General features: G+C 33.1%; 1 protein-coding gene across 1 annotated transcript in view; it reads left to right on the top strand.

The window, feature by feature from the left end:
* The first annotated feature begins 1,962 nt into the window (after positions 1 to 1,962).
* Positions 1,963 to 18,570, top strand: part of MED12L (mediator complex subunit 12L) — a 919,119-nt gene continuing 902,511 nt past the window's right edge. The window contains exons 1-2 of the mRNA XM_044070851.1: positions 1,963 to 2,026; positions 2,597 to 2,718. Coding sequence (XP_043926786.1) covers positions 1,963 to 2,026; positions 2,597 to 2,718 — 186 coding nt within the window. The remainder of the gene's footprint in view (positions 2,027 to 2,596; positions 2,719 to 18,570) is intronic.

The raw sequence follows: 18,570 nt of genomic DNA, 5'->3' as shown, positions 1-18,570 counted from the left end.
CATTTCATGTTATGTTTACTAATATTATTATTGTTATTATTATTAATATTAGTAGTAGTATAAATAGTTTCTAGAAAAATAAACATAAACAAGTCTTTAACTATATTATTTAACTCGGCAATCATCTGAAACGGTTTCCTCCCTTAGAAACATACCTTGTTTTTTTTCATAAAAAGAGAAAGAAAAGACAAGAAATGGTTTATTTTATCCTTGATTCTACATTTTATTGTACATTAACTAGTTTATATCCCACAAATTCTCACTTTTATGCCAGTTCACTTGTTTAAAATTATAGTCTTTGGGGTTGTGATTCTGCCATTAGAATGACAGAAAACTAGTTTGCTTTTCTGTTTATTTGATTGACTTTCAGCGTTGTTTTCTCTGCCAGCTGATACTTTATGCTTCTTCAGCTTTTGCACGTCTCTGTCTGCTGTTTCCAAGCTCAGTGCTTCTTTACATCTTCTAGGAAGCATCAAAGACAGTTCAGGCAATAGATTGCCAGGCTTCAGTGCAAATACCTAACAAATCTGTTTCTATGTGCATCGGCCAAGTTTATACTGAATTCATAGTTGCAGCACAGTGGATCATCTCAGTCATTTCTTTATCCTTCTGTTTCTAGTGAATGAAAAGAAAGATTTGTTTGCAATTATCAGGACTTTGGGTTCAAAATTTTTCACAAGTGTCAGCAATGTGGTTGCAGTTTTAAGTTTAGGTTTCATTGAATGAACCGTGTTCTGGAGTAGCTGACGTAAAGAAACAGCCCACAGACTGAGTAATGCTACCTTATGTTTAGCTTCAAGATCACTTTTTGGCAAAGCAGTTGTTCTTTCTCTCTATGTATGCTGACAATGTCTCCACATTTTCCATAAACTTAGCAGTGCATCCAAACTGAATCATGATGAAGCCACATGAACAAAAAAAAACTTTTGTTTGTTTATTTCGATCTGTATGTATTGCAATGAGAAACACCATACAAGTTCTTAAAATAGAAGCATCATACAAGGAGGCCTGAGATACTCTTCAGGTGTACTTTATTATCTGAACCTGATCAGCTGCGTACATTAACTATATAGTGCAAGCAAACTTATTTTTACAGGAGACATATACCAAAATAGTTAAAAAGAGTTTAGAATGTGAATGCATGATACAAAACAGCCAAACCAAAAAAAAAAGTCCTTTCCTTGATTCACAAAAAAAAAAAAAAAATGATCAAATGAACTTTCACACTTCTCATTTCATTTTAAAGATAATTCAGTAACTGCAGTTTCAAGTTGGTGATGTGAATTCCAATCCCAGCTGGTTATCAAATAAAAATAAAAAATAATAATAATAATAGCAATTTTCAACTTTTATATTTGAAAAAGTTTGCTCAACATTTGTGGTGCTCCCTATGGTCCTGGATCAAATGTAGTCCACTCTTTCCTTTGCATTAATAACTCTTCTAAAATATAAAAAAAGGAACTACTTAGAGGAAATCATTTTAGGATTATAGACCCCAAAATGTTATCTAAGATGAGTTTTTGAATTTTCATATAGCAAGACTTCAGAAAATTGGGGTGGTTGTCCTTCATAAATACCACCTTTCCAATCAAGTCATACTTCTCTGTCTACTAATAGCACATGGCTATTGTATTATTTAAAATTCTAATGAAATATTTTTGTGGAGATTAAGTCACCAACAGGCCATGTCCCATCTGTATGGTTACTCTTCCTTTTGACACTGTGCGGAGTAATACATTTTCAGTTGTATTTACAGGTCAAAGATTGGACAGAAGTGTAAACAGTACCCTATCCATCCCTCACTGGAATGAATCGGGTACCCTATCCATCCCTCACTGGATAACCTATCCATCCCTCACTAGAATGAATCGGGTACAACAATGAATGAGGTGAAAAATGAGACGGTAATTCATGACAAAGTGAAGATACTGAGGAAGTACAAAGCAGTGTACTGATTTAGGAATGCATGGTGGACACCTGGATTTATGTCTGCCAGAAGCATGGATTTGCAACTGTGTTTTAAAATGTAATTGTGATATGTACAGGAGATGACTTGTGGTGCTGCGGTAGCATTGTCACCTCACAGTAAGACGTCCTGTTCGATTCTCAGCTAAAGCGTCTTTTGTGTGGAGACATGCGTGAATGGGCGTACCTTCGTTGAAGGTTATGCATCAGGGCTGGCAACTCGGTACGTAAAAGTCTACTGCCAATCATTAGCAGACCGGAGTTCCGCTGTGGTGACCCCTAACCGGGAAAAGCTGAAAGACACAACAGGAGATGACTTGTAGGAAAGTAGCAGGAGGTGGTAGTTACATTTAGGATGGCATTCTAAAAAGAAACCTTCAGAGTGCACTGACTGAGTACTTCCTTTATCAGTTGAGTGATACTACTGACACACTGGCAAAGTCTGTTTTTCAGTCATTAAACAATTTTTGTGTATCACACTCTCAAGAAGATCATTTGGCTTTGCAGATGACCAATTTATGTTTGCTATCTGAAGATGCTGAAGTAAGAAATGTAACAAAATACTCTGGAATTGATGCTTAATATGCAAACTTTATGTTCTGCATTTAGTAAAGTGATTATTTTTTTCTAGCAAATGAAGTCACAGAAAAATTCAGAAATAATAAGCAGCAGGAGACATTTCCATATATGGAGAGAGTAATAATAAAATTACAGCATTTGTCCTACTTCGATCAACATCAAGTGACATCCTTGGTAAGTAAGTGAGACAACATTTATGATGTTCTTACATGATCACATAAAATCTGCCTTACTGTTTTTCACACCTGTTAATGATACGTATCCAAATACCTGGATGGCTTTGTATTAGTCAGTGAATTTATTTAGGTTTAACTTGTACATCACAATATTTACAGGAAAAACTGTGCTGTGAGTTAATAAATCCAGTTCTGCTACTATCCCTGGAGTGTAGCGTTACATGCATCTTTGTTATACCAAATTAGGAGGGACATTTTTCATTCTGATTTCTATGCTGAAACAGCCTGTTACATACGCATTCTTAAGATCTAATATCCCTGGTAAATTATACTGAATTATCTTTATTAATCCAAAACCCTTATTGCAAGTAGAAAGTAGTGATTTTTAACCATGTTGTGAATTTTCTAGTTGAAGTTGTTAGTAAATTTTCCACATTTGCCCAAATTTGCTGAATATTATGAGAGTTTGTGGTCCACATTTTGGAGATGGAAGGTTGAGAGCTATGGAGGATTACTGGAATTAAAATAGCTAGTGCAAGAGATCTTTAACAATACATAACTTTGTTTTATACAGCAGTGTGTGGAGGTGGGGAGGTTAGGTACATCTGACCAAGCCTCCACGAACCAGAGGAACCACTGTTATTTAAAGAAAACAAGCACTTGATATGAAATCATGCGACATGCAGTTGGTCAATATCATTTAATCACTTAATTAGTTCACACTTGCATCTTATTCCCAGACTTCTTAGCACATTTAGAGCCTGTTAAAGGGTACATTTTGCTTCTCTTTATCTGAACACACAATTTCCAAGAAATGCTGTGTCATTTTCTACTGATGTATAACATAAGTTCCAGAATTTTTGTTTAACTGTTGGGTGCTGTTTTCAGTCCGGCTTCCCTTCTTTATCTTCAATTACTGTACCCCCATTACAACTTTAAGTACTGCCTTGCCATATTTTAGCCATACGTCTTTGATAATCTGCATTCACAGTCATAAAATGAATTATTCTGCCCATTTTGTTTTTCTTGAATGATAACTGGAATACTCTTATCATTCATTGTGCTTATGCATGGATTAATATTTTAAAAATGCATACAGTTACTGTGACATAATGGGTTCCTGGATATCATTCATCAGTTAAGTGGTGGGTTCTGGATGTTGGTCAGCAAGGGTGACTAAGAAACTTTGAGGAATGGACTCAGTATCAGTATGAGCTGCACCAGCATGAACATCAGGCAAGGCTTGAGGTACACTCATAGGAAAAGAGTCCAAGTGACTGGGTGAAAGTCCTGAGAAACTGATATGTCGACCCATGGTGGTTAGTTGCACAACGAAGCACAGCCTGTCTTTGTCAGTAATATTTGATAAGGGCCATTCCAGCTTCACTAAAGGCAAGTTTTGTAACTGTAGGCTCTTATGTAGATAAATTGTCCAACTTGCAAGTTATGGCAACATTTCTCATGTGGAGAAGGCAAAGGTGGTAAGTTTTTTTTTTTTTGTAAGTGTTGCAGAGTAGAAATTAATTTAGAATAGTAAGAAACCAAAGCTTTGTCTGTAAAAATTAACTTTTAATTTTGAATCTGAGGGTGAGACAGATATACACATCGAAATATACATTTACTGTATGTATTTTCTTGTTTTGTTAGCCTCATAAGTGAACTGACCCAGTGACGATTTTCAGCCATGATGGTTGTCCCTGGACATTAGCACAATAGATTATAGCTCTGATAACAAATATGTCACTGGTAATGTACAGCAAAAATGAATGTACAATACAGGCTAGGACTGGCAAACAACAGTTAAACAACACAAAGGTACACTTTTGCAACAGAGGATATAGTACTTTTATAGAAACGCAATTAGTTATTTATGTAAAACTTTTTCACTGTACAATATTATCAAATACTCTCCTTAAACATAATATTCTTAGTCTCTTACTGGAATGACAAAACAATTTTTATGCATAACTGCTGCCTGTACAATCCATTAAGTTTCATTTGTGCTTCCGCTCTAGTAACTTCCATCTCTGTAAAAATCTTAGAATGTATATGTATAAATGTAACTACTGTTTGTGCATAAACGTAAACAGAAATGTAACTATTGTTTGTGTATAAATGTAAATAGAAATGTAACTGCTCTGTGTTTGACTTGAACTTGGTGTAATGCAATGTAAGCAAATGGAGCTTTTCTTCCTGGACCTCCACTGAAAACGGATATTACCCAGTTGACTCACCCGGTAAACAAAGACAAATGAATAAATAAATAAAATAAATGTATGTGTTTATTTGTTTTTTGTTTGTTTATATTTATTCACCATGAAAACTTAACTGGGCTGAGAGCCCCTTTTCAGCAGAGGCCTGAGGAGAAAAGGTTCATTAACAGAACTGTGAGATATATGTATTATAAAGACATCAAGAAAAGGGAGAAATGGGGGCCAAGGATGAACACAGGATAGCAGCAGATTTCTTCAGCTCCACCAATTTCATTACATTGACAGGAATTAATTACTTAAAAAATTAATTTTTGAAGTAATTTTCTTTCTAAATATGTTTGTTTTATATAGTTCTTGAACTATATCTAAAAAAGAAAGGAAATCTTAATAATATTCCTGTCAGAAATTACTTTGGAAATTTTCCTGTCAGTTTATCAGTCTGAAATGAGTTCCAGTAAGACAAATTCTCAAGACTCCAGCATCAAGAAAGAACTTCAGTCTCTGATAATTATAGTCCAGCAACTTACTGCTAAGATGGATAAAATGGATACTAAAATAGACACTTTCATAGAAAAAACTACAAAACAAATAGACTTGTTACATATGGACCTGCAACAACAGAAAATCCAGATGACAGGCATAGAAGAAGCTGTGAATGACATGGAAAATAGAATACAAGAAGAGGAAATCAACATTGAGTTTCTGCTGAAACAGAATACACATTTACAAACAAAGCTGGATGACCTGGAAAATAGATCTAGGTGCAATAACATTAGGATTTTTGGACTGCCAGAAAATATTGAAGGTAACAATATTACTTCTTTTTTAACAACATGGCTCCCTAAAACTTTAGATTTACCAGAAGCATTCTCTTTTGGTATCGAAAGAGCACATAGATCTATAGCTAATACTAACTCTAACAAAAACTATCCTAGATCAGTTATAGTTAGATTTCTATCATCTTTTGATAAAGAGATGGTTCTTAAATCTGCTTGGGCTAAAGCTCCTGTTAAGATTAATGAAACAACTGTGTGTTTTGACAATGACTATTCTTCCATGGTATTAGCTAAAAGAAAAGTTTTTCTGCCACTAATAAGGGAGCTTAAAAAAGCACAGTTTAAAGCATACCTTCTGTTTCCTGCCAAGCTTAAAATCTTCCTTCCTGATGGTCCTAAAATTTTCGATGACTTAGACTCTGCTTTACTGTTTATCAAAAAATAAGATTTTGGAAAAAATAGAAGAAATGGAATGGGCTAGTCCTTCGTTAAAGAGACTGGCAACTGAAACTTCGTGGAAGACTTCAGAGAAGAAGAAGAGACTAAAAAACAAATGATTTGTACTATGTTTTTTTTTCTCTCTCATCATTTTATTTTATTATTAATCTTTTTAAATATAGTTCCTGCATTTCCAAGAAGCAACAAATATTTTGAAAAAGATTTAATCAAAGTTATTCTCTGTGTGCAAAGAAATGTTTTGTTTCATAACTAGTCAAAATATCTGGAGATTTAATGGCAAGCTGTGATTTAACTTGTTTCTCTTTCTAAAGAGGAAAAATAAGGTCAGTAATGTGATACATTTTTTTTTCCTTTAAAAGTTTATATGTTCTTCAAATGCTATTCCTAATTATACTTTCTTGATTACACTGCTTATGCTTGTTTGTAAATAATCTGTCATGCTTTAACCAATAATAATTAGAACTAAATAATAGTAAATAATATGTTTTATTTTTAAATCTATTAATATAAACAGTAAGTAACATTCTATTGTATATACTTCTTATAGCTTTCTCTTACATTTTTTTTATTTCTGCCTTACACCCTTTTACTTTCTACTCTCTTTTCTTTTCTTTATTAATATATAGAAATGCTTTTGATCATATAGACACAGTAAATAATAAGATTTGCATAGGAGTTGAGTTGGGACAAAAATGTTGTGTTTTGTTACTTATTAATAATTTTGGGCTTGATTTCACTTACATAGAGTCTGTAATAACCTGTAGAATGCATTGTGAAGGTTTTGTCATGTTTAGATGCATTTACACTGCTAAATGAATGTTTGTCACTAGTTTTTAATACGTTTCCGCCAAAATGTTAAGAGAGACAATCTGGGATGTGGGCTGTCTCATGCACAGTGTCCATGAGCTACTTCAAAAGCTTCAACTCTCAGAATTCTCAGAGAGAAGCTGAAAGCAGCTAGTCTCACCTTTGACCTAGATATCACACTGACACATCACAGATACAGGAATGACACTACCTAATTATACTTTCTTGATTACACTGCTTATGCTTGTTTGTAAATAATCTGTCATGCTTTAACTAATAATAATTAGAACTAAATAATAGTAAATAATATGTTTTATTTTTAACTCTATTAATATAAACAATTAGTAATATTCTATTGTATATACTTCTTATAGCTTTCTCTTACATTTTTTTTTATTTCTGCCTTACACCCTTTTACTTTCTACTCTCTTTTTCTTTTTTTTATTAATATATAGGAATACTTTTGATCATATAGACACAGTAAATAATAAGATTCGCATAGGAGCTGAGTTGGGACAAAAATGTTGAGTTTTGTTACTTATTAATAATTTTGGGCTTGATTTCACTTACATAGAGTCTGTAATAACCTGTAGAATGCATTGTGAAAGTTTTGTCATGTTTAGATGCATTTACACTGCTAAATGAATGTTTGTCACTAGTTTTTAATAAGTTTCCCGCCAAAATGTTAAGAGAGACAATCTGGGATGTGGGCTGTCTCATGCACAGTGTCCATGAGCTACTTCAAAAGCTTCAACTCTCAGAATTCTCACAGAGAAGCTGAAAGCAGCTGGTCTCACCTTTGACCTAGATATCACACTGACACATCACAGATACAGGAATAGCAGATTAATAATATGTGTTAAAAACCTATGTCCCAAACATATACATTACTATAACTCATTTAATTCATCTGATTGACAAGCATAAATAATTTTATAACTCTATACTGGAAGAAATTGTCATGTGATATATTTTAAAGCAGTAGTATAGCATGTTTGTAAAATCTGGTTACTAAAATGTGTTTGCTGTGCATTATTTTGTATAAAGCAGACAGATTTATTGAAGGGACAGCAATGTAAGATGGTGCTCAGTAAAGATACAACTCAGTGAGATCAGATATATATATATATATGTATGTGTGTGTGTGTGTGTATGTGTGTGTGTGTATGTGTGTGTGTGTGTTTGTGTGTATGTGTGTGTGTGTGTGTGTGTGTGTGTGTGTGTGTGTGCGTGTGTATGTGTGTGTGTGTGTGTGTGTGTGTATGTGTGTGTGTGTATGCATGTGTATATATATATATATATATGTATATATGTGTGTGTGTGTGTGTGTGTGTATGTGTGTATGTGTGTGTATGTAGATATGTATATAAATGTTTCTGAGAATCTGCTTAACTATGAAGTATGATTTATAACAATTTCTATGAATACAATATTTTATTCTATTGGCAATAATGAGTTTGAGTAAATGCTCATATACAAGCAATTCAAGGTTTTTTTTGGAAGCTGTTAACTGTATTTACATGACAGAAAATAGATGCATCCTAATATATGTAATGTCTGAATCATATTAGCCAAAGTTTTTGATTTAAATGAATGTTAGAACTTATTTTTCTCTCCTCTTGATTTCTAACATCAAGATTATTTGAATGCTATTTGCATACAAGTGTTTTATATTACATGGATGTATATAGTAGTATGAACAGTTAAAAAAAAAAAAAAAAAAAAAAAAAAAAAAAAAGGTTTATTTTAGTTTATATGATGCTGTTTTACCAAATGTGTAGTCTTGTCTTGCTAGATAATTGAATTGAAAACTGTTAACTTCAGTTAAATATAACTAGTATTAAATTGATAAGGTGGTAGCTGACGTACTGCTGCTTAGGGTAGGGGTTAACTTGAGTGGTAAATACTACTCTAAGTTGGAGTTTACAACTCCAGGCTGGATGCAAGGTTTAATCCTTACATTATTTTCACTTGTTCATTGTTATTTGTATATAGTTTTGACATCCACAATATATTTTGTACATTCATTGTCACTACAAACAAAATTGAATCCTATACGAAATCCCATAAGAGATTCAATAAATACAGCTATATTTAAAGGTACACCTAAAGGAGGAGATGTAACATTACTTATCTTGTTATTTGTTATTTTGATCATAAGATTCTTAAGTTTTAAAATGCCAAATGACATCTTTAAAAGGAATTTCTTTAAACATTAATGGATTGAATAATCCATGTAAAAGGGCAAGCCTAATAAGATACATTAATTTACATAAGGCCAACTTAGTCTTCCTACAAGAAACCCATCTCTTGAAAAAAGATATTGATAAACTAGCCACAAACAAATATACAGTATTGGTTAGTTCAGAGCACACTCAGAAAAAAGAGGAGTGGCTATTTTATGGAATAAAAGTATGCCCATTCCTAAAACCATTAAGTCTTATCAGGATGACAAAGGAATGTTTTGTATGGTTACAATACAAATTAATGGGAAGACTTACACTTTAATTAATGTATATTGGATACCTGGAATTGGTATTAATACAGTGAAACATCATCTTGATAAGATCATATCATTCTCTATAGGAGATATTATTTTAGCTGGTGACTTTAATTGTATACTACATGAAAGTGATACTACCACTATAGGAAAGAGAAGAATTACATCTAATGCAAAACATTTAAAGGATTTTGCTAATTCTTATCATTTGAATGATATTAATAATCAGATAGATTCAAAATCATTACCATACACCTTTTTTCTAACAGATACAAAACTTATTCAAAAATAGATAGGGTCTTTATTTCTAACCAGATGGTAACAGATTTAATTAATTCCAAAATCATTTCATGTCCTATATCTGATCATAATTCAATGGTTTTGAATTCATGATAAAAAATACTCATAATGTTCAGATCAAAAGGATACCAGCATACTTAACTCAACTAAAAGACTATAAAGAATATATACTTTCAGAAGTAAAACATTTTTTAGACATAAATAACACTCCTGAAGTCTCCATTGTTTATGTTTGGGATGCCTTAAAATCATATCTATATGGACAAAGTATCAGATGGTATAATAATAAAAGGAAATCTTGGGATAAGGAATTGTTAGATATTCAAAGTAAATTAGACTCTTATAAACATAATAATAAAAAAATATTATGGACAAGAAAGTTATTGAAGAAATAAACAAACTAAATGAGAAATACAAAGAAATTTTAACTCATAAAGTTAAAATAACTTTAGAGAAATACAAGTTTTTGTCTTATTCAATAAGCCCCAAATACTTACATAGACTTAAAAATAAAACAAAAGGTTGAATAAACAAAACCATATCAAAGAAATCTTTTCTCTAAGGAAAAGAAGAATGTTTCTAGTATACCAGAAATACTAGATGAATTTAGAAATCACTTTCACAAAATTAACCATAATAATATTAACATGGAACCTAAAGATAAAATAAAGGAGTTTATAACCACAAATATGAATAAAAGCTTAATAAACAACAGATTAAACTATTGGATAAGAGTATTTCATATACAGAAGTTATTACACAAATAAATAAGCTTAAATCAAACAAAGCACCGGGTAATGATGGTATTATACCAGAGATATATAAAATCCTTTCTAAAAATACATATTCATTAATACATAAGGTTTTTATTTTGGCCCAAACTGAGTTAATAACCCCCCCCATCTTGGCAATATACATTTATTTCGCCAATTTTAAAACCTAATAAAGATCCAACTAGATGTTTTTCATATCGGCCCATCTCATTACTTAATGCTGATTATAAAATGTTTATGAATATCTTTGCTGATAGATTGAAGACAATCATTCCCGGCATTATAGATATAGATCAGACAGGCTTCATTGTAAATATAAATACTTTTGATAATATAAGAAGAACTTTAACATTAATAGATTTTGCAAATAGGAAAAAGAAAGATTTAACACTTATTAGTCTTGATATAAGTTCAGCATTTGATTCAGTAAGTTGGGACTATCTGTTTACCTTAATGAAGTGCACAAACTTCTCGGATGCATTTGTAAATCTAATTGAACATTTATACAAAGGAACGTTGGCTTATATTAAGGTAGGAACATATGTTTCACAAAAAATACCCATTCTTAAAGGTACAAAACAAGGATGTCCACTTTCTCCACTATTATTCACTTTAGTAATGGAGCCTTGGGCTAATTTGATCAGAAACAGTACTGACATAGAGGGTTTTGAAATAGATGAAAATACAACATCCAAAATTCAACTTTTTGCAGATGATGTTCTAATTACATCAGCAGGATCTAATTCTTCTATACAGTCTCTATTTGATAACATGATGAATTTTAAAAGTATTTCTGGTTTAATATTCAATGCACAAAGAAGTTAGGTGCTGCACCAAAGTCCAGCTTACGATATAAAGCCAAAACGAAACAAAGAACGTCGCTGGACACTGCTGCTCCTCATTAAAACGTTTATTCAGTACAAACAGAGTCAATAAAAATGGTAAGCGCTTTCGGGACTACTCCCTTCCTCAGACAAAATTACACATGCAAACAATACTCCATTTAAAAAACAACTCACCCAATAAAATTCAAGTAAAATTCAATAAAAGACCCGCCTATTCTGAAGTGTGGGCCTTATTGGTACTGCTTCATTCAAGCCAGGTGCTCTTGTAGCCATTAATTCAACAATCCACTTTGATTCTGATAATTCAGTTTTATGCTTCAAATCGCCCCCCCTATTGGTAAGCCTAATGTTAACAACAGCCCTAAACAAAAAACTGTGTGTGGGAAACTCTTCTATATGCCTACTGAGTGCATTATGTGGATCTTTATTCCTGATACTTGACATATGTTGAAAGATCCTAGTTTTAAACATTTGATTTGTCTTTCCACATAAAAACAAGGGCAGTGTTCACATTCTGCCAGGTAAACCAAATCAGTGGTGTTGCGTTGCCTTACCTTTTAAAATAAACTGCCTACCAGTTACAGGGTGAGTGAATACTGAATTCTTGTTGTTAATATGGACAAGCTTTACATCTCCTGCAGGGTACTGTCCCTGCGAAATTAGGGAGACTGGTCCACTGTTAAAGGGTTTTTCTCCACATAGTATATCTTTAAGGTTTTTATTCCGTCTATACCTAAAACAGGGTCCTTGTCCTACTACATTGTGCAAATTCACATCACTGGTCAAAATATTCCAGTTTTTTCGGACAATATGGCATATGTCCCCTATATTACTACTATATGTGAAAGACACCTGTGGTGCTTTAAATGTTGTAGTCCTGTTCCTTAATTCACTTTCAACTATACCCGTACGTTTTAACCAAGGTCGATATTTATTACACCTATAGCCCTTACTGTCACTAATAACTTTATTAACCTTCGTGCTCTGATACCCCCTATCTTGCAGGCAACCTTTAAGTGTCACTAACTCTTTCTCAAAATCTTCATCATCTAAACAGATCCTGGAGATCCTACTGACCTGTCCTTGCACTATGTTAGAGCACATATATCGTGGATGCATGCTATCATATGGGAGTAAACTATTTTTCCAACATTCCTTTTTAAACAACTTAGATTTAAAGCCTGCCCCTTCTTGTATTATATTCACATCCAAAAAGTCTATACATTCTGTAGAGGCTTTCATGGTGAATCTAAAGAATGTGGTCGTGGAATGTAGATGGTCTACAAATAGTTGCAATGTATCTAAACTCCCATCCCATAAGATAAAAACGTCATCCACGAAACGTACATACATTTTCAAATTACTTCACCAAGTCTCATTATTCAATACAAATAACATATTGAAGGACACGGGAGACTTTCTGAGAAAATTAGGTAATGTTGAGAAAGGCACATACAATAGTACTAAATTGTTGATGGTCACATTAGATGTTAACAATTTATTTACAGTAATAGATAACAGTTATGGCATAGAGAATGTAGGCACCCTCATGTTGGATTCAGAGGCTACAGGTGACAAGATTAGTTTAGTGAAAACATTGTTAGGTTTAGTTTTGGAGAATAATGTTTTTATAGGGGGTGATTCTATGTATAGACAGGCACAGGGGGTGGCCATGGGCACCCCCTGTGCCAACACGTATGCTAACCTTGTACTATTACAATGAGAGAAAGTATTTGTATTGAATAATGAGACTTGGCGAAGTAATTTGAAAATGTATGTACATTTCGTGGATGACGTTTTTATCTTATGGGATGGGAGTTTAGATACATTGCAACTATTTGTAGACCATCTACATTCCACGACCACATTCTTTAGATTCACCATGAAAGCCTTTACAGAATGTATAGACTTTTTGGATGTGAATGTAATACAAGAAGGGGCAGGCTTTAAATCTAAGTTGTTTAAAAAGGAATGTTGGAAAAATAGTTTACTCCCATATGATAGCATGCATCCACGATATACGTACTCTAACATAGTGCAAGGACAGGTCAGTAGGATCTCCAGGATCTGTTTAGATGATGAAGATTTTGAGAAAGAGTTAGTGACACTTAAAGGTTGCCTGCAAGACAGGGGATATCAGAGCACGAAGGTTAATAAAGTTATTAGTGACAGTAAGGGCTATAGGTGTAATAAATATCGACCTTGGTTAAAACGTACGGGTATAGTTGAAAGTGAATTAAGGGACAGGACTACAACATTTAAAGCACCACAGGTGTCTTTCACATATAGTAGTAATATAGGGGACCTATGCCATATTGTCCGAAAAAAATGGAATATTTTGACCAGTGATGTGAATTTGCACAATGTAGTAGGACAAGGACCCTGTTTTAGGTATAGATGGAATAAAAACCTTAAAGATATACTATGTGGAGAAAAACCCTTTAACAGTGGACCAGTCTCCCTAATTTCGGCAGGGACAGTACCCTGCAGGAGATGTAAAGCTTGTGGCCTTATTAACAACAAGAATTCAGTATTCACTCACCCTGTAACTGGTAGGCAGTTTATTTTAAAAGGTAAGGCAACGTGCAACACCACTCATTAGGTTTACCTGGCAGAATGTGAACACTGCCCTTGTTTTTATGTGGGAAAGACAAATCAAATGTTTAAAACTAGGATCTTTCAACATATGTCAAGTATCAGGAATAAAGATCCACATAATGCACTCAGTAGGCATATAGAAGAGTTTCCCACACACAGTTTTTTGTTTAGGGCTGTTGTTAACATTAGGCTTACCAATAGGGGGGGCGATTTGAAGCATAAAACTGAATTATCAGAATCAAAGTGGATTGTTGAATTAATGGCTACAAGAGCACCTGGCTTGAATGAAGCAGTACCAATAAGGCCCACACTTCAGAATAGGCGGGTCTTTTATTGAATTTTACTTGAATTTTATTGGGTGAGTTGTTTTTTAAATGGAGTATTGTTTGCATGTGTGATTTTGTCTGAGGAAGGGAGTAGTCCCGAAAGCGCTTATCATTTTTATTGACTCTGTTTGTACTGAATAAACGTTTTAATAAGGAGCAGCAGTGTCCAGCGACGTTCTTTGTTTCGTTTTGGTTTAATATTCAATGAAGAAAAAACTAAAATACTACCTATATATACACGAAAAAATATTCTCATTAGTGATTTTACTAAATATGTACCCAATTCAGGTCAGATAACTTATTTAGGTATAATACTATCTAAAGATATTAAATCTATTATATATAATAATTATAATACCTGTTTTCTTAATATACAAAATCTTTTTAATACCTGGAATAATATGTTTTTTACTATGGAGGAGAGACTTACAATTATTAAAATGATAATATTCCCCAAGATTTTATACTTAATACAATCAATAATACTTCCACCTACAAAAATAATTATCAAGAAACTGAACACACTAATGTTAAATTTCTTATGGGCACCTAATAGACCTAGGATTGCATTAAAGAAACATACTAATAGCTGGTCTCAAGGGGGTATTTCTTTTCCAGACTTTAATTTATATACTATCTCTTCTATTGTAAAAGTTATTACTTTATTAATAGATCAGTCATATGTCACAAAATGGAAAGATTATTGGGAGCTAATTAGTATACACTTCATGAAAATCTCCTTAACACATAAAAATATGATTGTAAATAACTCCATGTTATGGTTACTTAAGGAATTTTGTACTTCACCTATTACACCTAAACATATGGTCTGTTACCCATTAAATATTATTATTAGTTATCGCAACGTTATATTCATGCACCCTAAGTACAGGGAATGGAATTTTATTGTATTTCCTATAATGTATACTCAGGGTATGCTTTTGTCATCTACTTCTGAAGGAACTCATTTAGCTATAGATAATGATCTAAAGTACTGGTATCAGTTGATATCTGATAATAAAGTTAAAAATCTAGATTTCTTAAAACAAGAATTTGATCTAAGAGAAACTTGCTGGTTAGAGGTTCAGACCTTTAGACAACATCTCATTAATAAAATAGATTTAATGTCTATAACTGTTAAAGAATATATTCCAACACTGATTGATTACTTGATATTAAATTTACAACATAAAGTTTCTGATAAAGGTAAACTTTCATACATACATAAAGTTATCAGACAAGAAACTTTTTACAGTGTAGATTCATACTGGAATTATTTCACTTCTGTTAATGGGGACCCACCAAATCAACAAGATAAACAATATATATCGGAATCTGCTTATAGAACTACGTCTTCCATTGTCTGGAGACTTTATACCTGGAAATTTTTACATAGATCTTTTTATACACCTTTGATGATGAATAAAATAAATAATAAAGATAATCTATGTAAGAGATGTAATGTAGAAATTAATGCTGACTGGGCTCATATGTTTTATGACTGTATAAAATTGAAAGAATACTGGAAGTCAATTAATGAATTTTTGCAGGCTCTTTTTACAGATAATTTCATTATTTCTAAATCTCTTATATTATTCAACACACCTGTACCTCAAAGTGTTAAAAAGGTTAAGCTTCCCTTGTTATGGTCTATTCTAGCAGTGGCTAGGAAAATAATAACTAGAAATTGGATTTCAGATACACCTCCTTCGTTCAATGAATTTAAAAATGTTATGAATATAGTGTGCCATATGGAAATAAATACAATTAGGACTAGAACAAACAGAAAAACATCTTATTTTATTGTATGGGATAATTTACAAAATTTGTTAAAAAATTTTTAATTTAAATAGAATGGTATTTTAGTTTAATTAATTGATCTGATTGTAGTGGATGTCTTTGTAAATACTTTAGTTGTTTTGTTGAATATTATAATAATATCTATTTTTAATTACTTGTATAAAATTGTTATGATATTTCTCTTATATGTTAAAACAATAAACCTGTTTTGTAAAAAAAAAAGAAAAGGGAGAAATGTAAACACATGCTCCTGAAGACATTCATTTACAAACATGAGTGTTTAGAACATTGAAAATTAAACAAATTCATACAGACACACAATACAAATCATATAACAATCTGAATATTAAAAACATTAATAAAGACAGAATTTGAAAGTATGAACGTTTCCTTATGGAAGGACTGTTTTATATAATCATAGAGTAGTACAGAAGCTGTGGAGAGCTGGAAGGTATTGTTTTCAAAGGAAGTTATTTGTATTTTGTTAAGAAGCTTGGAAACAGGTATAGTTTTAAGGTTATGCATACAAGAATATGTATGCATTATTAAATACAAGCAAACCCAACATGCTAACTGTTGCACTGCAGGATTTCAGTACTAATTGTTTTACATATATATTATAATCTAATGGGGATATCACTTGTTAGTACTAATCCAAAACAACTGTAATGCATCTGGCCATTGAAGTCCTGTTTCATAGGTTCATAGGCTCATACTAAGCTGACGACCCCTAGGGTCTTTATAAGTCCAGCCATGCATTCCAACCTAATTTTGTCACAGAGTTCCTTGGATGCCTGTATGGTTGGGTATGATAGTAAAGAGGTAGCTAAGGGTTATGTGGGGGGTCATGTTATTTGAGGACTGATTTGTTTATTCTCAGCCTCTGTCCATCTGAGACATGGTGGCCAGATCAGGGTGAATTTGTGATTTCCCATTCAATCATCATGGTTTCTTTTGGACAGGGTCAGGGATGAACTATGCTTCACATAGATGGGGAGCTTATTCCATAATGTGGGGGTCCTTTGAGACAGATATCGGTCACTCCAACAGGATCTATTTATGTCAGAGACAGAGGTCAGGTCCTTGGATCTAATGTTTCTCATGTTTCTCTTGCGGATGTGCAAGAGATAAATTAGAAGTGGATTGAGAATACCTTATATGCTAAGAATGCTAAGCCATGGAATGAATCCTCATGGAAATGATCAACAAGGACAATGGCAACCTGCAAACACTGGACCTCCTCCATGCTGATAGAGGGATGTGCTAGGAGGGATTTTACAGGGGGTAGTGAGGGGTGAGTGGGGGTAAAGTTCAAGCTAAATTTATCAGCCAGTAAATTTGTCATGGATGAAATCTATATGTATGTGTATTTGGGTGTGATACCCCTTCATTAAGTTTGTTAGTTTCCAGCTGGGGGACGTGTCATTGCTAGTATTTGCTTTTGTATTTAGGGCAACATGTGTTGATATCATGTCGCTAACCAGTAGAATGATGTTGTCTCCCTGAGTAGACCCTGGTCTGTTGTCATCATAAAGGGGGTACTGAGAATGGATAAAGTGACAAAACTCATCCTTCAGCTTGGTCCCATTAATTCCAAAAATATGTGGATGCATGCTTCCGCTAATGTCAAATAGTTATTTAAGCCCTTTATGTTAATACAGTCTATTTTCCGGTTTTTATTTTCACTGGGTGGGAGGATACTTTGCACTCTTTTCCAAAAGACTTGCTTTCAGTGTAAGTGTCCTATTAATCTGACAGCAGGTCATTTGAATTCTGGTCCCAAGTGTAAGCTGGTTTATAGACAGGCCTTACACTGAAGAGCAAGTTTTTCATATTCATAACCCCATTCTGATTATATATCCTATATATAAGGATTACAAGATACCTTGTATTTTTTACATTGATGAAGGCTAGCTTAACTCCTTAGCCGAAACCGGTCTGTTATCTCTGTTTTTTCTTGGTTATTAAATTATATTTCTGTACATAGCTCACAGTTGCTGGCTCTTTTCATTTGTTTGGTTCATAAGTCTTGTTGAGCCGTGCAATAATCTCCGTGCAGGGAACTGTTTTTTGAAGTAATCTGCAGCTAACCTAACCAGCGATGCTGCCCAGCACACAAAACAGATGCTTTTTGAGCAGTATTAGTCCTAGGTGTTATAATAAGGTAATTAGCATGCGCAAGATGGTGATAATAGTATAAACTACCCTCATTGATGGTGTAGTTTACCAACAATTTCACCAAATATCCAGATATTTTGTCCTCTAGAAAAACATACAGTTCTGAGAAATTTTATAGTACTGTCTGTTGTCTAAGTACAGAAACAGCAAATATGTTCCATAGTAACTGGAACCTTCTTATTTACCAAAAGAAATCAGAACATAAATCTAATATTCTACGTTTTACCACTACATATGGTAGGAACACTAACAGACTTATTGACGTCATCAGAAGA

Source organism: Protopterus annectens, chromosome 4.part1 (genome assembly GCF_019279795.1).
Source record: "Protopterus annectens isolate FY-2018-M chromosome 4.part1, PAN1.0, whole genome shotgun sequence".
Lineage (NCBI taxonomy): Eukaryota > Metazoa > Chordata > Ceratodontiformes > Protopteridae > Protopterus > Protopterus annectens.
The sequence above is the reverse complement of the archived record's forward strand: the minus strand, read 5'-3'. Positions and strand labels throughout refer to the sequence as shown.